At 41.1% G+C, this 23,513-nt stretch overlaps 1 protein-coding gene across 7 annotated transcripts in view; it reads left to right on the forward strand.

Moving 5' to 3' along the window:
- LAMA2 (laminin subunit alpha 2) overlaps positions 1 to 23,513 on the forward strand; it is a 3,430,794-nt gene that overhangs the window by 3,059,286 nt on the left and 347,995 nt on the right. For all 7 annotated transcript variants that reach the window (XM_078648920.1, XM_078648921.1, XM_078648915.1 and 4 more), the window contains one exon: positions 824 to 983. In XM_078648920.1, coding sequence (XP_078505046.1) covers positions 824 to 983 — 160 coding nt within the window. The remainder of the gene's footprint in view (positions 1 to 823; positions 984 to 23,513) is intronic.

The following is a 23,513-nucleotide window of genomic DNA, read 5'->3' on the forward strand; positions in this document are numbered from 1 at the left end:
TAAATGTTTTTTATTAGGGGGTGGAGGTGGGTGGCAGAGCAGAGTTCCATTGAGTTTATCCCCAACTCCGTGGACCGCAGCGTAGTCTCACTATGCCGGCTCCGCCCGGGCTTAGAATAAACACACTAATATTGAGAGAAACAAAGATGCATAAAAAATAATATAAAGAAGCATAATTTCATTAAACCTATAAGCATAGTCTGATTATGATTCATTAAATATGATCAAGCTCTTTCTCTTAGATTTACATGTCAAAGAAACTTTAACCGCATCGCTGCGGCGGCTTTTCCCGCTGTGTGCGGCAATTTTAAAATTACCGCGTTACATGACGAGCTCAGCTCGTCATCCGCGTACGGCAGGTTACGCTCATGACAAGCTGAGCTCGTCATCAGCATGGAAGGGGTTAAACAGGAATCATTTTTGCTTTAGCATTTCATAGTCATAATTTGCCAAACTACAATTCGCATTAATACTTTTCACATTATTATTACAGCACATTAGTAGGTTTCCCTCTCTGTCATGAATGACATAATCTCAAACCAGTTTGTGACACTTCGGCATGCTTTTTACGGTGCAGTTTTAAACACTTGAGCATGCTTTTACGATGCAGTTTTAAACGTTCACGTATTAACAAGACACTGTTAGTCATGTTTTTTAAGTAGATATTAATATCACACCCAATGAGCAGGATGTGATCATGCAAGATATTCTTAAATAATCACGCTCCATCACGGTTGAATTGAAGAGGGGAAAATCATTGTATGTAGTTATTAAACATGCATATCTTTGCAGTCCAACTAATAGATGAAATGTTTTTTTAAAGATCTGGAAGAAATGGAACAATATCAGTTCGCGCCCTTGAAGGACAAAAAGGCAGCATAGTGCCAGGGATATTCAGCTCTGTGGCACTGCCAGGTTACACCATCCTTGATGTTGATTCGAATGCCATGCTCTTTGTTGGGGGCTTGACAGGCAAAATAAAGGTAAGAGTCTCCTATTGATCCCATCTACTAAATTCTTACAGTGTCTTAAGGGCACCTGCATAATTAAGAACATATTTGTATTAGTGTGAGTTCAAGCTTCTCGTTGGTATAAATTTGAATAAACAATTGTGTTATATTTCCACTTTACATTGCGATCCCAGCAGCAATTGTGCTAAGGGTGATTAATACTGTTCACTTAGGTTGTGATTTTTGGTTATGATTTATCAATGAGCAGCATAATGCGCAGCATACCCTGTTGAGAATGATAAAACATTTGATTCATCTCTTTGCTGACAAAATTCAGGGATAGTGAGCGAAAGATTGCACATTATACAAATGTCCTCATGCTGTAGATAAAAGTAGAAAAAAGTGAAATGTTTAATGCACTCTAGACAACCTCTTACCACAACCTAAATGCAGACCTGGGTGGGCTAAATGATAGTTGGGAAAAATTCAAATAGAAAAAAACTTAAAATCTCAGTACAAAAAGATAGTGTGAAGCAGTTTAAGCGAAAAGCAAGATGTGGTTTCATGGCTGTTACAAACAAGCCTCTCCTTCCCAATCTAAAATAAATCTGGTATCCTACAACCCTCCCGGTTCATCCCCTGCAGTGCCCTCCCCGCACTTTCCACAGTACAAAAAAATATATTGTGCCCTGTCACACTTCCCCACCAGTATCAACTGAACCTGACCGTATGCCACTCAATCAACAATCACATATGGTTTCCCTCCACACTAGTCATTCAGTCTCAGGAGCCACTTCCCTCACCCTTCCTCTGATGCCAAAATAAGTTTCTGTGATGCTTCCACTCTCAGTGTCACCCTTCACATCACCCCTGTAGTGTCCTGCTGGAGACGTTCTAGTGTTCAGCCATGTATCAGTTCACCAGTCACTTCTCTGAGGGCTGGCCTTTGCACCGGCCCCACAACCATCCCACACACACAGGCATCACTGTTTGGGTAACCTTGCCATTAAAAGGGCTCGAGTGCACGTGCTCGTGGACAGTTACTGCACACTGTGTCTGTGTCAACCTTAACAAAGTATGTGGGCCTAGATCCCTCTACTTTACAACCCCTACAATCCCAAGGCTGTTCTATTCGAGCTTGTATTAAAATCAGAGAAGCAATGATACTTAGAGAGTGACTCTGTGAACTCCTTACCAGATTTACTTTTGGATCAGAGCAACGGCAGCGGTCACAGCCTGCAATCAGGGGCTGCAACATTGGGACAGCTAGAGCGAGGGCTTCATTGCCGACACCGCCAAGAGTCACCATCGGCAAACTTCTCGCGCCGCCACCCCGGGACTACATTTCCCGGCGGGCTAAGCGGCGGCGCGCCCTTTGAACTGCAGAAGGGTGCCAGGAGGCGCATTTAATCAATGCGCTCCCCGCGTCGCGGGACGCCGGGCGAAGCCCGGGCCAAGGGCGGGCCCGTTTAAGACCGAACAAGGACGGGACGGGCCAGCCTACTAACATCTCCTGTAAGATCCTAAGGCGCACGGTTAGGTTCAAGTTAGATCATCATTTGTGTGGTCCATTTGGTCGGGAGGATTAGTAATTATAAAACAGTGAGCATGGCGACTCCTCCAGATGCAGTCCTTAATGGCAGAAAGTCCACAGGAGGTTCTCTATTGGGAAAACTTGATCATTTTTTGATTAGGGTATCGTCAGCCCTTGCCAAGGATATAGAACTTACGGAAAACAGACTATCCTTGGACACCCTGTTTGATAAGCGTTCATCTTTGGGGAATCTAGCAACAGCTAGATCACCGTTGCCTCGGCCGGACGATATCCAGGGAACACTCCCTCCCTCGGGGGAGGTGGAGATTATCCCCTCTCCCCACCTAGATCTCACTGACGAGCTAAGCATGTCTTCATCTATGTCTTTGCTCCCCATCCTGGTGCTCGAAGAGTTCCCTCACCTAACATCAAAACCCGCTCAGCCTGTAATTTAAAATCAGGCCCGGCACAGGTAGAGGGGGGATGTTAGCGAAAAGAAATCGTCCCGGCCCACCGATTCAAGCTGAGGGAAGGAAAGCAAAGTGTCCAAAGAAGACCGCTTCAAAGGAGGTCGCAGTAATAACGTCATCTGGTAGCCAAACTCAGATTGTACCACCTATTATTGAAGGGCATGGAGGGTCACAGGTACCTGTAAGGAATGAGTCACATTTTGATCTGGGTCAACCATTTTGGAAAAAATTGGAGGGAACCATTAAGAAGCTATGCAACCCAATATATGATCGGTTGGAGTCTATTGAAAATAGACTGGTGTGTCTGAAACTCTCGTTATCTACAGTCCAGAAGCAGGTTAGAACACGGCGCAGTGTTCCAAACTCTCAAGGAAAATCACCAATAGCTCAAAATCCACCGGATTCTTCCATTTCTGGGGCAATCAGTGTGGGGGCCAGAGTGTCTGAGGCAGTTAACATGGTGCCTTCTCTGGCACCACCGCCATCTACACTGCCAGACACTGGGAACACGGTGGGGACGGAGCGAGGGCCTCATGCTACAGAGATTAGACCAGTAGTAACCTTGTCAAATCCATCATTGGGGCCTGTAACAAGTACTGTGGGGTCTGTAACAAGTTCTGTGGCTACCTTACCGACTATTGATCGCCCACCTGAATCAGCACCATATCTGGTAATATTAGTGGGAGTGCCTCCAGTAGCCCAGGGCAAGCGAGAAACCTATGGGGAGCTGAAAAATAAGTGTGCCTTTTGGCTTAACAAGTATCGTCCATTACCACCAAACATTCTTACAGAAATTCTATTTGCAAGGAGAGTGAACTGGTTGGGAAGGAGCCCTAAGTCGATTGAAGGGGACTGTATCATTATTAACTTCAAAGACTGGAGAAGTGTAAACTACATTTGTAGCTGGCCACGATCTGATCGGTCCCCCCAGATACAAACTTTCCCCTTATCATATTTCTATGGCCCTAGGGGTGTACAGTCATAATATCGAGTCAATTATTTCGACTGGACAGAATATCGAGTAAAAAATATAGAATGGACATAATATCGACTAGACATAATATAGACAACAAAAATATCGACTAGAGAAAATTAATATCGAATAGAATGGACATAATATCGAATCAAAAATATAGAATGGACATAATATCGACTAGACATAATATAGACAACAAAAATATCGAATTTAAGGTAAGTTAATAATAATTTTTATTTTTTGTGTAATATAAGTCTGTAGCGGGTTGTGGGTTTATAGGGGAATAGGGTGGGAAGTAATTTAATTCTAATTAATTAAATATGTTAATTTATTTATTGATATATATTTAGAATTAATTGTTAATTAATTATTAATTGGTAATTAATTAAAATATAATTGGTAATTAATTATAATTGATTAATTGATAAATATTTTAATTTTAGTAATTTATTTTCTGTAGCGGGTTGTGGGTTTATAGGGGAATAGGGTGGGAAGTAATTTAATTATAATTAATTAAATATGTTAATTTATTTATTGATAATAATTTAGAATTAATTGTTAATTAATTATTAATTGGTAATTAATTAAAATATAATTGGTAATTAATTATAATTGATTAATTGATAAATATTTTAATTTTAGTAATTTATTTTCTGTAGCGGGTTGTGGGTTTATAGGGGAATAGGGTGGGAAGTAATTTAATTATAATTAATTAAATATGTTAATTTATTTATTGATATTTTTTAAAAATTAATTGTTAATTAATTATTAATTGGTAATTAATTAAAATATAATTGGTAATTAATTATAATTGATTAATTGATAAATATTTTAATTTTAGGGTTCAGGGTCAGTTTTCAGTTTTTGGGTAAAGGGGTATTTTTAGGGTTCAGGGTCAGTTTTCAGTTTTTGGGTAAAGGGGTATTTTTAGGGTTCAGGGTCAGTTTTCAGTTTTTGGGGTAAAGGGGTATTTTTAGGGTTCAGGGTCAGTTTTCAGTTTGTAGGTAAAGGGGTATTTTTAGGGTTCAGGGTCAGTTTTCAGTTTTTGGGTAAAGGGGTATTTTTAGGGTTCAGGGTCAGTTTTCAGTTTTTGGGGTAAAGGGGTATTTTTAGGGTTCAGGGACAGTTTTCAGTTTTTGGGGTAAAGGGGTATTTTTAGGGTTCAGGGTCAGTTTTCAGTTTTTGGGTAAAGGGGTATTTTTAGGGTTCAGGGTCAGTTTTCAGTTTTTGGGTAAAGGGGTATTTTTAGGGTTCAGGGTCAGTTTTCAGTTTTTGGGGTAAAGGGGTATTTTTAGGGTTCAGGGTCAGTTTTCAGTTTGTAGGTAAAGGGGTATTTTTAGGGTTCAGGGTCAGTTTTCAGTTTTTGGGTAAAGGGGTATTTTTAGGGTTCAGGGTCAGTTTTCGGGTAAAGGGGTATTTTTAGGGTTCAGGGTCAGTTTTCAGTTTATGGGTAAAGGGGTATTTTTAGGGTTCAGGGTCAGTTTTGGGTTTTTGGGGTACAGGGGTACTTTGTAAAAATAAAGTAAAATTACATTTAAATTACATTTATTTAATAAAATTAAATTATATTAAATTATATTATAATATTTTTTATTAATTTATATTCAAAAAATTATTATATACTTACCAATACTTATGTTGTAATGGTATGCGTTGTAAAGGTATATGCGTTGTAAAATCTTGCGTTGTAAATGTATGCGTTGTAAAAGTTTTTGCGTTGTAAAAGTTTTGTTGTAATGGTAGGCGTTATAAAAGTATGCGTTGTAACGTCATACATCCCTGGAGTGGGAATAGTAATTTTAACCTCTACGCTATCCAGCGCTTTCCCTACTGTTGCACCCACTGGAGTGGGAGTAGTACATTTTACCTCTACGCTATCCAACACTTTTGCTAATGTTGAACTCACTATAGTTGTAACAATAAATTTTAAACATTTTCTAAAATGTTATATATGTTTATTTAATAATATGTTTAAATATATATATATATATATATATATATATATATATATATATATATATATATATATGTGTGTGTGTAATTTTTGGTGATATAATTTTTTTAATTATATAAATTATTTATTAAAATTATATTTTTTTAATAATTATTTCTAAGTTCATATTAAATATATTTATTACTATATTAGTTTTAACTTAATTTTAAGACATTTTAAAAAATCGATATTTTGACAGTCTATATTTTTGTAAGTCGATATTTTGGAGTCGATATTTTGGTACTTACCTGTTTGAAGATAGGGAGTCGATATTTTGTCAATCGATATTTTTGACTCGATATTTGTGTATCTCGATATTTGTGTTGTCGATATTATGTCAGTGATCCGGCCCTAGGGTACCCATTGGAAGGAATGTTTTTACAATGGGAGCAAACTAATGCATGTCCTTTGGGTAATATAAGGCTGTTTAATAGGTTTGAGGCTCTGTCGGGGTTGGGTGAGTGTGACTGACGCTATGTGCCCCAAAACCCTGCATTAAGTGTTGTGTCTCCAGGTATAGGTGAGGTTGGGTGTGATAAGAGGGTAGTTGAAGTGACTGCACACGACTGCAGACACATAGAGAAAGGTGCCTGCAGCTCAGTCATGACAGGTACTGGAAACACAGACGAGGCATCAGGAGTGGGAGCAATGTCCATGCAGAATGAGGAACACCAAGCATCCGAGAGTTCTACAGAATCAGGAGAATTAGCTTGTGGTCATGCTGGGGTGGTATGTCAAACATCGTTCATTTCATGGAATGTGGCGGGTGTGGGGACGAAACTTAACTCACCCGCTTGGATGGAATTTATCGATAAATTTGACATTTGTCTGCTTCTGGAGACTTGGGCGATTGATCCTGTGTTTAAAGAGGGCTATCTAAACTTTTATGTCCCCGCAGTTAAAAGCCACCCAGGTCGCCCTATGGGAGGCTTAGTTATTTGGGTCAGGCAGAGTCTTAACTGTCATAGCCACTTTCTTCCCGGGTCAAACTGCGATATTCTTACCGTAAGGCTCTGCTTCCCTTCGAATTTGAAAATCGACATTTTTAATGTCTATGCTATGGGTCTCCCAGGAGGCAAGAAATCCGAGGTGGTAGTAGCCTTGGACACAATGCTTTATGCAACCCCCGGAAATGTATTGCCAGTAATAGCAGGTGATTTTAATACCACTTTCGAGCCATTGGGCCCTGACGATATGTACCTAACGGATGAAGAGGATAGCAGATGGGGAGTTCCCCAGCTAGATACTAATTCCATAAGAAAGTGGACCGAGGCTGCTATTCAATTGAAGGGCCTCTGTATGGGGCATCAGTTGAGGGCTGCTAATGGCCGTACACCATCGGATAGAATGGGCAAGGCAACGTTTGATAATGGTAATAGAGCAAGTCATATAGATTATCTACTTGTACCTCTTAAGTTGTGGTACACCCTTCTTGATATGGAGATAGTGGACCGCATCGAGAGTGACCATAACCCCATCTCCGCGGTGTTTAATTTGGGTTTAAAGAAGGTGGATGAAATGTCTAGGGGACCCATTAAGTCGAATCTAGTTCTAACTAATGATGAGCGCCGTTTAAAGTGGTGCCAGGTGGCAGAACATCAGGACATCATTACAGAAATTGAGGATGGCTTGGAAGGTGTTCTGTCGACTATGGAGGTCGAATCTAACCATGGGCTCCCGTTTAGAGCTTTTATGGATGCCCATGATATTTACTTTACTAGTCTGAAAAGCTACTTCCCTACTTCTACTCCTGTCGTAAAGCCAGGGGGGAGCTATCCAAAGCATTAAAAACAAAGGACCCAAGTAAAGTAAAGGTGGCCAGAGCCAACTATAGGCATAAACAGTTTACTGCTAAAAAAGCATGGGAAGAGTTTAGATGGCAGGACCTTAAAGAAGCTTGTAAAGCTAAGAACACAAAAGCTTTTTGGGACTTTTTTAAATGGGGTAAGGATGGACAACATGAGACCCCCCAAAATAATGTAGCCCAAAGTGCATGGGTTGATTATTTTAAACCACAATACGCCGCTAATGTAGCAGGTTGTACAGAGGGAACGCGGGTCCACGTTTTCTATAATGAAGTAGTATTCACAGCAGGAGATGTGGACAGAGCACTAGATCTGGTGACCGCAGGCCGTGCACCTGGAATGGATTGCGTCCCCGCTGACTTGTTTTTATATAATAAGGGAAGATGGCGGTTGTATATTATGCATTTGGCAAATGCCATCGCCCAGGGGATGGAAGTCCCACAATCATGGAAATGCACGGAAATAGTTCTGGTATTTAAAAAAGGGGACATGTCATTAGCAGGCAATTACAGGCCCATCAGCCTGATCGACTCTGCCCAAAAAATCATTGGACTGCCCGTTTTGGGAAAAATCCAGACGTGGATGGATGATGATAACATCTTGAGTCACCTCCAGGCTGGGTTTCGACCCAAGACCAGCACCATAGACCAGGTCTTGCGATTCATTATTTTATTTTGGCGCACTGTGGTTTTGGATAAAGGTACTCTTTATGCCGTCTTTGTAGACTTAAGGGCGGCTTTTGACTTGGTGCCCCGCAATAAATTGTGGCAAGTGCTGGAGGAACTAGGGATGCCCCCTGAGTTGTTGTGTTTAGTCGTCCGGTTACATGAGGGTACGATTGCTCGGGTACGGTGGGGGGGCCAGGGAGATGTTACGGAACCCTTCCCTGTTGAACGAGGGGTGAGGCAGGGTTGCGTCATGGCGCCTACCCTGTTCTCTCTTTTTGTGAACGGGGTAGCGAGTTTTCTCTCCTTGGTCCCGACTGATGCCCCTGTGATGTGTAGTGAGCGAGTCCCGATCCTCATGTTCATTTCAAAAACTCCCAGTGGTCTTCAGCGTGCTCTTAAGCGCTTTGAGGACTTTTGCCTAGAACGGGGTTTGGAAATAAATATAGCCAAAACCAAGTATATGGTCCTTACTGACCGTAAATCTACTGGGTGTACCAAACCCTATAGAGGGAGGATATACATGAACAACTCCCCGCTTGAGCAGGTTGAAGCTTTTACCTACCTGGGGGTTACCCTTCAGAAAGATCTGGGATGGACTAGCCAACTAGAACTAGCAGTCCTTAAGCATCGCCAGCAGGCAGGTATCCTTCTTAAAAGGTTTAAGTCTTCTGAATCAAAACCCATTAGCCCATTGCTAGAAATATATGGGATGAAGGTACTTAGTTTGGCTCTTTACGGAGCTGAACTATGGGGTTTTGAAAAATTGGGGAGTCTGACACTAGCAGAAAACGAATTTTTAAGAAAAGCGACTAGTGTCCCGGCAAGTACTCCGCTGTTACCTTTAATGAGGGACCTTGGGAAAAAATCTGTCCAAGATCTTGCTTTCCTACGCCCGCTCTTGTACTGGCGCAGGATATGGACCACAGAAGAGCTTCAGCATTATGCAGAGGGCCTAAAAGAAATAATAGCGAAAGATTCCTCACAAAAAATACATTGGCTAAAGTCTATAAAGTCTCTGCTAATTAGCCTGGGGATGAGGGAACTTTGGGATGACCCGGTAAATGCTGTTTTTCCCTCTAAAAAAGTTCTGAAGATAAAATATTGGGAGATGGTTACATTAAATGCATGAATGAAGGGCCTCTTCCTGCACCTTACAGGTCGCTTCCTGGAATTCAAGGGCTACCCTAAGCTGGAATCGTATTGGGATGCCATTGAAAAGCAGTTTGACTGTAAACTCTATTTTCAAATTAGAGTAGGCTCCCTTCCAACAAGGTCATTCACAGCTAATTGGGTAGGCGAAAACTATCACGACAAATGCCCTAGGTGCTGGGAAGAACAAGAGACGATAAGTCACCTCCTTTTTTTCTGTCCCCTCTATGTGGCCCCTAGAGAGGTGTGGATTAAACCAATATGCAAACTAATCGGTATTCGCAGACATGAGGAGGCGTTAAGAATCTTGTGTACAGACCCCAATTGCCATAGCAGTGGCAACATTTTTAAAATGGGCATGGATAATTCGGGCAAGAGCACTATGAAAATAGATTGAGAATATTATCTAACCTGTTTATTTGCACTGTAAACGTTGGGATGTAGCTGGGACATGAGCCTTGCAATCCAGCATCTGACCCACATGATTGATGAGTTTTATACATTTTAAGGATGTGTTTTTAGCTATGTGATATTCGGCATTTGTCCCTTGGTGTTTAATTCCTTTATAAAAAATATTTATTGTATAATCTTCTTAATGACATTTTTTTAATCATTTGGAAAATGTGATTTTATGTCTTACTTTTATGACTTAATTGCCGAATAAAGTTTATGAAATTTGACTCTGTGAAACCTGCTTATCAGCACAGTTTCTATATTCCTGTCAGTGGAAGCATGTGAAATCCCATGACTCGGGGCATGCAATGGATGACCTCCTTCAAGAGAGCGGGCTTTATGTTAGCACAGGTATTTTGCTGCTCTGAATTTCAGAGCACTGAATAAGTGGGTTTCAAAACTTATATAAAAGTCGCTTCCTGCGAAGCTATACACATTAATGTTAATAAACTATTTCACGGAAATGTCACCTGTGCCCAGCAGCTTTTCACACTTTATTAAGGTACTTGAAGTACTCAAGCTAATTATTTTCTCTGTAAAATGAAAGATTTCACCTAGTTTTGTAAGATCAGCGCATGTTGTTTGTTTTATATGTGACAATGCTGTCTAACACATGGATGAGGCTTTCTATAAACTTTGGAAGGTAGAATGAAAAGTGCTAAACCTTGCGAAGTAGAATGGAAGGAAATCGTCTTCACAGTCACTAATGAAAGGCTTGAATCTGACCTAAACAAGAACACTTAAAACAGTCTTGGAGGGTGGAAGGAGGGATTTAAGAAAGAAGAATTTGGTTTTCTGTGAGTTATTCAAGAAGGAGATGAATTTGTAGAGAAGACTTTGTGGGGAATGATGGATGAGAGAAAGGCGGAACAATTGTTCAGAGAGGGGATAAGAGAAGAAGAGAGGTGTTATACCAGCTATTCTCACCCTTACAGGTACATAAGGGCTACATGTAAACCCACAATTCTCTTTCTGTGATTGAACACAGCCCCTCTGTGTTTGGAAGACAAGACTTTCCAGCTCAGCACCAGTGCAAGTAGGGCAGTCAGGGATAGATGTGTGTCTTTTTTAATTAGTGACACCAGTTAGTGATGTCAACCTTGCAATTATTGTATAATAAGCCATTGCAATGTGTACAACACATCACATCATCATTAACAAAAAATTCAACATGATCATAAAAACATTACATAGCAATGACTTAAAATGTAATATACACTATAAAATACTCCCACAGACAGTAGCAGCAGCTTCTACTTGATCTCAAAAAGTTCATGATCCGCATTTGCTACCTAAATATGTAATGTGCACAGTGGCGGCAATTGTTAAGGTACACTTTTCGTAACTTTCCTGGGATTCCGTATGAATTTTGCAGACACAGGTAACTGTCTTCTCTTTGTATGTTTAGTAAAAAAGAAAGTGCCTCCCCAACCATACTCCTTGTGTATGTTAGTATGATTGGCCTTAGCCATTGTCACCTCAGAACTCCTCATAGGGAACTATACAAAACCGTGCTGCGGTTCCTCAGTGAATAGACCATGAAAGTTATAGGCAGAAGCATTATAGGACTTACTATTACTACTCCATCGGGGTGGTTGAGCAGTAGATCCATATAACTCTCCCATTCCCACCCAATGTGGGACTCTTGGATTCATGTTCCATGCTGGTAAGACATACCTTCTCATGCAAACGTGATCTATGAATTGCCCAATAGGTTGCATCAATGCAATTGTAAAAATCCACAATTTTCCAGTCTTATAGATGCAATTGTGGATAATATGAACATTGTTTGTTAGAAGAAACTATTGACAAGATTTGTGCAGGCTAGGAATTGTAAATTGTCCAAGCTGCTGGCTTTACAATGACTGTTTGATACACATATTATTGTGCTAGGCTGTGATGTACCGGGTGAGTCTATAAGACTTGAACATGTAGGAATATGTTCTGTGGCAAAAACCATTGGCAGATATATAACTGCTAAGCATTGAATGTACATTTTAGTGCCAAATGATGTGTTCAGCGTCCGAGATTGAGTCGGCCTATGTAGATTCAAAAGGATAGTGGGAAACGGATTGGGTTCAAAGTATGGAGAATGTTCTGCTGATATATATAACTTTGTATCAAGATTGATTTGCACATATACAATGATGTCGTGGAGAATTTTTCTCAATTGCCTTTTTTCATTTTCTCTTTCTTTGCAACATTTTTAAAACATAACTTGAGGATCGAAAAGTCCCTGCTTAAACATATATTCTGGAGAGACCCTCAAATGTTATTGATGTAGAAAACCATGGGAAATCAGATGTGCACATTAGTCTCAGCCAATTGCAGCTTTTTAATTGGGGCCAATGGTTTTTACTATAATATCACAATTAAGAAAGCCTTCATACCAGAAAAATCCAATCTTGTTTACTGTTAAATTAATTTTCAGAGGGGCATAAGGGGTTTCCTGTCTCTTGTTCTCTGCTTAGAAGTCTTGATAATGAGTTTATACTTCAGTAGCTCTGCATGGTGTGTGGAAAAATCAAATGACAAAGAGTTTGAAACAGAGTGCCCACAAAAACAAGGTATGAAAGCTTAAAATTCTGCCAGCAGTCTAAGTCAAAGAAGGCTCACTTTTTGCAATACGGAGAGTTAAAGACGCAGATGTAGGAAGTGTAATCAAAGAATATATGAAGTTATATATTTTTTACTATCCGTTAGAAAATATTGCTTAGGTGCATACTTAGAACTCACAACCAAAAATCATCTTTTGATGCATTGCTCAGAAGCAACTTATCTTCACAATAACATGAAATGCACAGAGTGGCATTATCTGGAAACAGTAAAAAGAGAACTGCAACATGCCCTACTCTTGGCACAGTTGAGGAGTTAAAGATCATCCTGTCAGGAAATCATTTGGAAAAATAATCGTGAGAGTTGGCACCAGGGACAGCCCTGCGTTTCACCCCTTCTTCAGTATTAAATGACATTGACAGTTTGCCCCTCTGCACAAATCTGATCCTAGCATATCCACTACTTGGGTTTGTTTTTAGCTGCATGTAATTCAAGTTTTGCACAATGAATCCTAAGGAAGTGGCCTGTTGACCAAGTCAAACACAGACCTCAAGTCAATAAAACCGAAGAACAGATGGATTCTCATTAGTTTTATGAGTCTTATGATATAACCTGAAGATTTGGTTGCTGATACTCTTGCATCTTGATAGTGGCAACAGCATGGTTCATGTCCTTTCAGACTCGACAGCAGTGATTGATTTGAGCCAGTGGTTTCCAGTGCTCGGCACTGGCACTTAATTGCCGGCACCAGCACTTAATTGCCGGAACCTGCATTTTTTACATCTGCCACATGGTGCCACTGTTTGTGTTATTTAAAGATGAGCAGAAAAACAGTTCTTTGTTAATTCAATATACATGAAAAACAACTAATATCTGCCACCAAGCCATCCTTAAAGCTTTAGTGGCCTCGAACAGTCTGAAATTGTCACACTTGGAGCAGTGTGATGGATATTAGTTGTGTAGAGTGTCAATGTGTGGTGCAAACTGTGGTGGCCTCCTGATGAGGGCCCTAGCACTTATTTTGTTTGGACAAATTATGCACTGCTCCACAGGCTTCCTAAATACTGCAGCACTCCTCAAAATCCTGAAGAAATATGACCACATTATCCCTACCATAATAGAACTTCCTGTCTCTCTCTTCTGGCACTCGATATCTTCAATACCAGTTGCATCATCCACAAAGCTATTATGACTAAGATCCTTGTCTACCAGGCTCGCCATCTATGGTGGCTCTCAGCGCATCCTCTGCAGTATATGATCAGACGGTAGAAGAATAAATGCTAAAAAAAAAGAGAACAAGGCAACAGGACTCCTCCATCTTTGCACCAAGGACATAGAATGACATCTATGTATCCATCTGGGTCACCACAAACCTACTCCAGTTTATACTAGGTGCAGACGGCCCACATCTTTAAAAACACTTCATCATCTGAGAGGGATTTAAAGCAATTCATTGGAAGCATAAGGTGCTGATTGGTTAGTGTTTAAGCCTGAGAAACCCTGACTGGTTATTTATCAAGTCTGAGATAGTATGCTATCAAATAGCATGAGAGAAATTACTATGATATTGCTAGATTTTGTTTTGGTTATGAAGTGTTGCAAAATGTATACTTTGTCATATCTATTTGTATTCTGTAAAATCAATATACTTTGCAAATAAACAGTATATCATGATGCAGTTACAGTCAACTTCTACTCTCAGAAGAAATCTGTCCCTCCCATCACTTGCTGACCCTATCTTTGCCTTTGACCCTCTAAGACTATTCATTGTATTTTGGTTATATATACACACACACACACACACTGAGTACCAGCTTATTTTGTGGAATCGTGAAGGATAGATACGTTTATTTTTGTTCAGGAATCCATAGATGCAGAAAGGAATGCCTCTTTAAATATTTTAGTGAAAATGTCTACAATCAAGGGCATTCTAGAAAGCTCTTGCCCTTCATTTTTAGGTCAAGACTAGCAGACATCGCAAGCTCGCTGGTTGTAAAAGAGCTGTTGTCAGCTTATCAGTTCTTACAATTGTTTTACAGCCTACCCAGTGCTTTAAATTGGCATGTACTGTCCGGTACTGAGTCCCTGCACTTCTTTAATTTGAAAGGGATAGTACTTGCACTTCTCAGCACTCCTACAATACATTTAATGGGAAAGTACTGGCACTTCTCATGAGCAAACAGGTATAATACAATTATATATATATATATATATATTCACAGAAAAAACCATAGGTTATAGACCATATATAGTTAGGAATTAGCATTTACAAAACCTTGAAAATTCACTGAAAAAACCATAGGTTATAGACCATATATAGTTAGGAATTAGCATTTAGAAAACCTTATTTTACTCACACAAAACCATTGAAATTCCATATATAGTTAGTTGCACTAACTATATATCGCGCACCCGCAATCCACTGCTGATGATGTCACATATTACATCATTCATGACATGGTCAGTGACATCACTGATGACATCACTGATGACAACATCCAGTGATTATGTGTTTCTGTAAAGTTTAAATATGTTTTACATATTGAAGAATGAGTGGATGTATAAGTGTCTGAATGAAGGTTTTAGTAGGTGCGTGATTGACTGTATGAGTGAGTGATTAAATGCGTCTTACTGAATGCACGGGTTAGTGACTAAACTGTCTTAATTTGTGCATCATTATGTCTGTTGTGATGTAAACTGCTGCATGTGTTGATCATTAGCTATACGAGAGGCTATATGTGTTATTAATTGGTTGCCCAAGTATTTCTATGGGAGATTGAGTTTGTGTGGGGGTGGCTGGAAGGTGTGTGACTCTGTGCATAGATGTGTGAGCAGTTTATTCACTAGGTGTATGAGTTCAAGAGTGCATGTGGAAACAGCTACATGGGCAGTTGACTGTGTGCATGAGTGTATTGATGAGTGAATGGATATCTCAATGCTACATGTCATAGTAAGTACATATGTAAAACACAGTACATGTGAGAGTTGGCATATATAAATAACTGTGCATGAGAGCCACTGAGTGAGTGGTTGTATCGATCATTGTGAACTTGTATCAGGGATTGTATAAGAGAGTAAATATGTGTTAGTATATGTTTCAATAAGTAAGGTGTGTATAACTGTATAGTTGAAGAAATGGAGGTGAGATTGTTTCTTTGCATGACTGACTGGGTGTGTGAGTAACTCCATGGATGAGTGGCAGTGTGTGAGTGTCTGTATACACTGAGTGTATCTAAGGTTATATTAGAGTCTGAAGAAGTTTATCGTATTAGCACAAGAATGATGCCAAATGAGACGTCATCAGTGATGTCATCAGTGATGTCATTTGAGATGTCATCAGTGATGTCATCAGTGATGTCACTGACCATGTCATGAATGATGTAATATGTGACATCATCAGCAGTGGATTGCGGGTGCGCGATATATAGTTAGTGCAACTAACTATATATGGAATTTCAATGGTTTTGTGTGAGTAAAATAAGGTTTTCTAAATGCTAATTCCTAACTATATATGGTCTATAACCTATGGTTTTTTCAGTGAATTTTCAAGGTTTTGTAAATGCTAATTCCTAACTATATATGGTCTATAACCTATGGTTTTTTATGTGAATTTCATTGGTTTTTTAACAGCTAATATCTGTAGCTGTAAAATGTATTCTTCTTTAAATCCAAAAATATATTTTATATGTTTATGAATAATTTTTTTTTTAAATATTTTTTTTTCTTCGTTCCCGCTTCGCGAATCGGGAAGCTTCCCGTTAGCTGACCTTGATGCCGCGAAATAGACCGCGAGCCGGTAAACGTTTCTTTACCGCAAGTGCCGCGTTAGAAAACAACATCGTGACGCCTCCCGTCCGCATGACGTTTCACGTTGTCGCGTGATACGTCATATGACGTGCTACGTTAGCGAACTGGTACGCGAAGCGAGTCGCAAAGCGCAGGTTTCTGGAAGCAAACCGGGAGGCCCTGCAAAGCGCTTAACGTAAACACAGCAAGTCATGTGACTTGGTAATAACACTTTTCATTGGTTCATTTCACTTTTGGTTTCCTAATGATGTAAGACTAGGTCATATAATCTAAAATGAACAATTTTGATTGGTTGAGAACTCTTGTTTTTCCCAAATGATGAAAATCCCTCCTTCTTTCCTCACTCTGACTTTCATCATTGTGAGAGAAAGACCCTTTGTGATCACTGAGCAATGGCTTCTTTAGTAGCTTCAGCTGGTGCTTCCCCACCACCTCCACCACATCCAAGGAAGAGTGGACCACCTGCTCAAGTTCTAATTCAACAAGAAGAAGAAGAAGAGGAACAGGAGGACGAGCACGAAGAGAGGCAGTTTTTGCCTGAGCAGCCCAGGACGTCTCACCGGAAAGAAAACTTCATTTGGCAATTTTTTAAAATTCCCAAAGGTCAGAAAAAAGTAAATGCAAGATACGTAACTTGCCTTATATGTCAAGATAGACTGTCCAGAGGGACCGACAAAAAATACAGTTTCGGAAACTACACAATGCATCGCCATATGACTAGGTGGCATCCTAACAACTACAGTGCTGCACAGTTTCGGAACGACCTAGATAATCTCCCTATTATGGCCAGAAGATCTGTTGTACCGGAAGTAACGGGACCAGAGGGCAGGGAGATGGTGCCAAATATACAAATGAGATTTGGTGATGTAAAACACATCTGCGCATTTTGCGATGGATTCATTTCCTACGGAGAAAAAAGCATCACTCTGATCAACAGAGCTATTGACTATCATATGCAAGTTTGTCCAAAACGCCCAAAATAATAAATACTTCTTTTTTTTGTTTTGTTGCTCCTGTTGAGCCCTTTACAATGAATCGTTTTCATTGCCCCCTCCAAGAAAAACCCAAAAAAATATAAAACTGTTCCGAAAAATTCAAAAACAGTAAAAAAATGTTCAGAAAAATAAAAAAAAAAGTTCTTTTCAGAACTACCTCCCCGTTATTAAAAAATTGGTACAATATTTGGAATTGTGCCAACCTCTATTTCTCTTAGTTCGCTTCCTAGTTCGCTCGCTGGTACGCGAACCGGAAGCGAACCAAAAACAGTAAGTATAAGGGAAGGAAACAGACACTTATGTTAAAAGAAACACAGCTATAAGGGAGTAAACTAGAGATACCATTACCCGTAATCCACTGCTGATGATGTCACATATTACATCATTCATGACATGCTCAGTGACATCATCAGCAGAGGATTGCGGGTTTTTTGGCAACATGCCTTATCCACGGTTTAATAACGCTGCCTTTTGCTTTATATAAGTTTTCAAATTGTATGAAATATATACCAATAGGTCGTTATGAACCTTTAGGTAGTGCTTTTCTTCATGAGGTCTGGTCGCTTCCATACACATACAGATGTTTCAAAGATGATCAAGAAGTTTATCTGAATGGAGAGGAATGCACTGAGACGCCAGATCATTCACTAATGTGTAGGCACATACAGTTACACGGTTCATGCAACAAACACCGACCAAATATGGCTTGCGTGTTGCAAGGCACGCCAGTTCCTGCTATCATCCCCACGTTCAAGTTGTTGGAAAATGGTAGTTATTTGATGCTCAATAATGAAGATTGTTCTGAGTTAATTAAAAGTATTCCTTTTATCGTAACAGTAAGTGAACGGGTTATTTGCTGCAGAAATGTTCTATTTCCTCCCACACATGAACATAGGGAGTTTTCAATCTGGCCACAAATACCAACCTTGGGACACGTTTCAACGGCATGGCAAGAATAAGAGCTCTTTTGTCTCAGAGAGAGGTGGCCTTGAGTTCGGCCCGTGAAACTTTCGTACTTCACATAGCGAACACCCATACAGAGGTGCACACCCTTTTCAATTAAGATTTGCCTTTCAATTTCAGCAACATGTTTCCGACTATCTTTAACGCATCCTCCACAAAGTCCCTGGCACACTTTTTTAAAGTTGTTACCAGTGGTCTCGTGACTTCATTTGAGAAAATCTTTGGAGTCATCCCTGCTTCCTTTCATTGTATTTTCTGCACTCTGGTTCGTAGATTGGCATTTTTACTTGCATTACCAGCGGACGCTCTTGTGCTTTTTTACATTTTTAAATATGGATGTCCCTCCTATGCAACCTCCGACCCTGCAGCTGCTGACACTGTTCCGCAATCGCATGCTAGAATATTATGGCACAATGCCGTTGGCGATATTAAGCACGGCATATGGATTATCTTTTCGGTTCTCCTACTTCACCTGTGTCCAGCCTGTATTTCACTGCCTGACCTGTGATTTCGATTGGGCCATTGATTTGTGTCTCTGCGGACCGGTTTCTCCTGACGTCGACTTTAATCAGCTGATGACTCCTATCATTACTCACGAGTTGGTTTGTCCTGGCGAAAGGATTATGGCTGTGGCATTGATGCATGGACTACTTGGTCCCTGGAATTTACTGGCGGCAGCACAGTCTTTCTTGGAACAGAGCTTTCTTGAAAACCCACCGAGCTGTCCTCTGATGGTGATAGAGGATCCGGTGCTGGGAGAGCACGTATGTTCTTTTCCGCTTTTAAATTGGATGGCTGAACTGTTTTCGGATGAAGACGGTGACTTCCTATTGGAGGCTGTTGCAGCTTATTTTGCATACACAGTTATGTCATAGACCTTTTTCATGTTTGATATGCTGAGTACTAGCATTTCATTGACAATTCATTGACTTATTTGTCAAGTTTTTATTATTTACCTTGCCTATTGGCTTAAGACTCGATAAAGTACTTGGCTGTTTTATTTTTCTTTAGCATTAAATTTTCCTAGTTTTTAATGCTTTACCTTGCGGACCGTCCACATATAAACTTGCAATCTGCTCTCATGAGATGGCACTTCTATTATCTTATTCAGTTCGTTTCCGGATCATGAGGAGGTGTCATCTAGGTCCTGGATATCTTTACACCGTGTTAAGTTAGCATGGGCTCATTACCGGTTTAAACGCCATTTTTCCTTTTTTGCAACTTCTGCACACGACACTTAGTTGTTGCTTTAGCTTTCCACCTAGTAGTTCATCGTGGTTTACATGAGAATAATATGTTATTGGTCTACTATCTGCTTTACTTGTTAAACTATATCTGTACAGCGAGTGCTAAAGTTTCAAGAACAACACGATACAGAATTGTTATGAGGTCTGATCTCCACGACTTCATACTCATAACATAAGTGCAACTTCTGCCAATTCTGGGCATGAGGCGGGTTTTATATTGCTTTGCCGAACACACATACACAACAGTTGATGCGGTTCACATGAAGAGAGAGCTGGTGTATGCTGATGTGATTCCTTCAAATCTAAGACACTAAAGTATGGGCACGCCCTAAACCAACACAAAGAGACCTTCTTAGCAAATAATATAATATGTGTATTAGGGAGGGTGAGATATAAGCAGCCGCGGGCCGTGGAGGGAGTTACGATGGGGCAGGGAGGCGGGGAGGGGGAGAAGCAGGGTGGAGCCCTCTCTACCTTGCCCCTCCCCCTCCCCGCCTCCCTGCCCCACCGTAACTCCCTCCACGGCCCGCGGCTGCTTATAAGTGTTGCTAACTCTTATTCATTTACAGCATGTTAACATACTGTCACCATTCGCTTTTTATGTACTAGTAACTATGCTGGTAATTTTGCTACTGATAATATGTGTACTTGTATTCTCCACCCTGCTTCTCCCCCTCCCCGCCTCCCTGCCTCACCGTAACTCCCTCCACGGCCCGCGGCTGCTTATAAGTGTTGCTAACTCTTATTCATTTACAGCATGTTAACATACTATCACCATTCACTTTTTATGTACTAGTAACTATGCTGGTAATTTTGCTACTGATAATATGTGTACTTTTATTATCTAAGGTACTACGCCTGAGAAGACGGCATTAGTAAATAAACATTTCAAATACACATCTGTTCTTCTTAACTCCATGTTCTGGTTTCTAAGAAATCTATAACGACCGACTGTTCATGAGTTCCACGTATCCTGAGGTACTATAAGTTCATATTCTGGATTGTCTAAACATTGAGAGTTTGTTATATCCAATGTGACACTGTACCTAGCTTGCTAAGGAGTTTTTGATTACTAACGTGAGTTTTGGGACACCCTAATTCGCCGAGGTTCCAATCCTCTGTCCACAGTTCTGTGTGAGAACAGAAACCCTGCGACAGGGGCACCCCCGACCCTTGCTGGAGCTTCATCACACTTGCGATACAACTCCAGCAATGCGCCACCTTTACGGCACAGATACATCACGCATCTGTGCTGTTTTTGCCCCATGATGCGCCGCATTGTAAATGCAGCACACCATAGGTGACGGAACAGCGGCACAAAATGACTAACACATCCCTGGTGATGCGCCAGTCATCATAAATGTATCCCTATGCTTCTTATCTTGTTAGAGATGAACCGCCATATGTATCATCAAAGTTATTTGCATTTCCTAAATAGCGAACTTTAAGGAATAAATAGCGATTCTTTACCATTCCTAGTTTGCGATGAGCTATTTGCTAATTAGCCGAATGTAGCCCAATGAAGCCCAATGTAGCCCAATGTAGCCCAAAGATGGCCGCCAGACACACAAAAAAACAAATGTAGCCCAAATATCAGCCAGATGTAGCCCAACTATAGCCCAGTGACAGAATGACCAATCAGCTTCGCAAACCTCCGTTACGCGAAGCGGAGCGCTGTTACAGATATATATCTTTTTTTGAACGTTAATTTCTCAAAATCCACTGGAGCACATATATTGAGACCTAGCAAAGGCACATCGGGCTACCAGTCCCTAATATTTTGCCAAGTTTCGTGCAAATCCATTCAGCCGTTCAATTATTATTATTATTTTTTTTTTTTGCCCCGCGGGGCCCTTTTAAAACCTCCACATCAAACCTAGGGGGTCAGCGAGGATCTACTATGCCCCCTTATAGTTATTTCCCCCTTTGTTTTGACCTCCTCTTGTCTCTCGATCCTACCGAGAGACAAGATGGCGGCCGCTACGGACTGTTTGGAATGTTGACAGACGCCGGAGAACCAATCAGCTTCGCTTCACAAAGCTCCGTTGCGCGAAAAGTCCGCGAACCAGTGCGCTGCCCGGTCCGCTGTTACAGATATATATCTTTTTTTAAACGTTAATTTCTCAAAATCCACTGGAGCACATATATTGAGACCTACAAAAGGCACATCGGGCTACCAGTCCCTACAATTTTGCCAAGTTTCGTGCAAATCCATTCAGCCGTTCGGGCTACAAGTGAGGCCAACCGCCCTATGGAAAACTCAATGTTAAAAACACGTTTTGGGACCCCCCTTTTTTCTCGGCCCCCACTGGACGAACCCCCCCCAAATTTTCAAGGGCTGCTCAGAAACAAAATGTGCCATTTTCCTGAAAATTTCAGCCAATTCCGTCCACAAACGCCAAAGTTATTAGACATAGAATTTTCAAAAAACCCATAGAGAAAAAATCCTAACTATATATACCTACTGGCGACCGCCAGTAGGTAATATATATATATATATATATATATATATATATCACACAGGTTTCTCTATTCAGAGAAGAATTGAGTTGCTCCTTTCCATGGGGTTTAAAAGCTTTAATTGGCTGGTTGCAGGGAGGCATTTCCTAATGCATTTCGGTCTACACATAGACCTTCTCAAAGGGGCCTCGGCAATTGGCGGGTGTAACAGCTTGCACAGTGGGACGTTTTTTATCGAGAGTTCAGGCCATCTAGTGGATGCCTCAAGGGCTGACTGTCTCTCTCTCTCAAGTCCTGCTGGTCTTTGTAGTCCGCTGCTGCTACTCCGGATGTTTCCCATGTAATGGGTAGTGCCGTTGATTTTACCGCTGCAGTTGTTTTTCATGGAATCCCTGCCACCGCTTTTCAGGTGACAAGGACACATCCAAGGTCCAGTCCTTGGAGGCTGCTCGCTGCCCTGTTTGCTCACGCAGGCACACAAAAGATGATCCAAAGTTCGGGCGCAGCGCTCTTTCTGGAGGTGCGTTATTCGAGGCGGGATCAAACCTCTATACATCACACAGGTTTCTCTATTCAGAGAAGAATTGAGTCGCTCCTTTCCAGGGGTTTTAAAAGCTTTAATTAGCTGGTTGCAGGGAGGCATTTCCTAATGCATTTCGGTCTTCACATAGACCTTTCTCAAAGGGGCCTCGGCAATTGGCGGGTGGAACAGTTTGCACAGTGGGACGTTTTTTATCGAGAGTTCAGGCCCTCTAGTGGATGCCTCAAGGGCTGACTGTCTCTCAAGTCCTCCTGGTCTTTGTAGTCCGCTGCTGCTACTCTGGATGTTTCCCATGTAATGGGTAGTGCCGTTGATTTTACAGCTGCAGTTGTTTTTCATGGAATCCCTGCCACCGCTTTTCAGGTGACAAGGACACATCCAAGGTCCAGTCCTTGGAGGCTGCTCGCTGCCCTGTTTGCTCACGCAGGCACACAGAAGATGATCCAAAGTTCGGGCGCGGCGCTCTTTCTGGAGGTGCGTTATTCGAGGCGGGATCAAACCTCTATACATCACACAGGTTTCTCTATTCAGAGAAGAATTGAGTCGCTCCTTTCCAGGGGTTTTAAAAGCTTTAATTAGCTGGTTGCAGGGAGGCATTTCCTAATGCATTTCGGTCTTCACATAGACCTTTCTCAAAGGGGCCTCGGCAATTGGCGGGTGGAACAGCTTGCACAGTGGGACGTTTTTTATCGAGAGTTCAGGCCCTCTAGTGGATGCCTCAAGGGCTGACTGTCTCTCAAGTCCTGCTGGTCTTTGTAGTCCGCTGCTGCTACTCCGGATGTTTCCCATGTAATGGGTAGTGCCGTTGATTTTACCGCTGCAGTTGTTTTTCATGGAATCCCTGCCACCGCTTTTCAGGTGACAAGGACACATCCAAGGTCCAGTCCTTGGAGGCTGCTCGCTGCCCTGTTTGCTCACGCAGGCACACAGAAGATGATCCAAAGTT

The sequence above is a fragment of the Lissotriton helveticus genome, chromosome 6 (genome assembly GCF_964261635.1).
Source record: "Lissotriton helveticus chromosome 6, aLisHel1.1, whole genome shotgun sequence".
Lineage (NCBI taxonomy): Eukaryota > Metazoa > Chordata > Amphibia > Caudata > Salamandridae > Lissotriton > Lissotriton helveticus.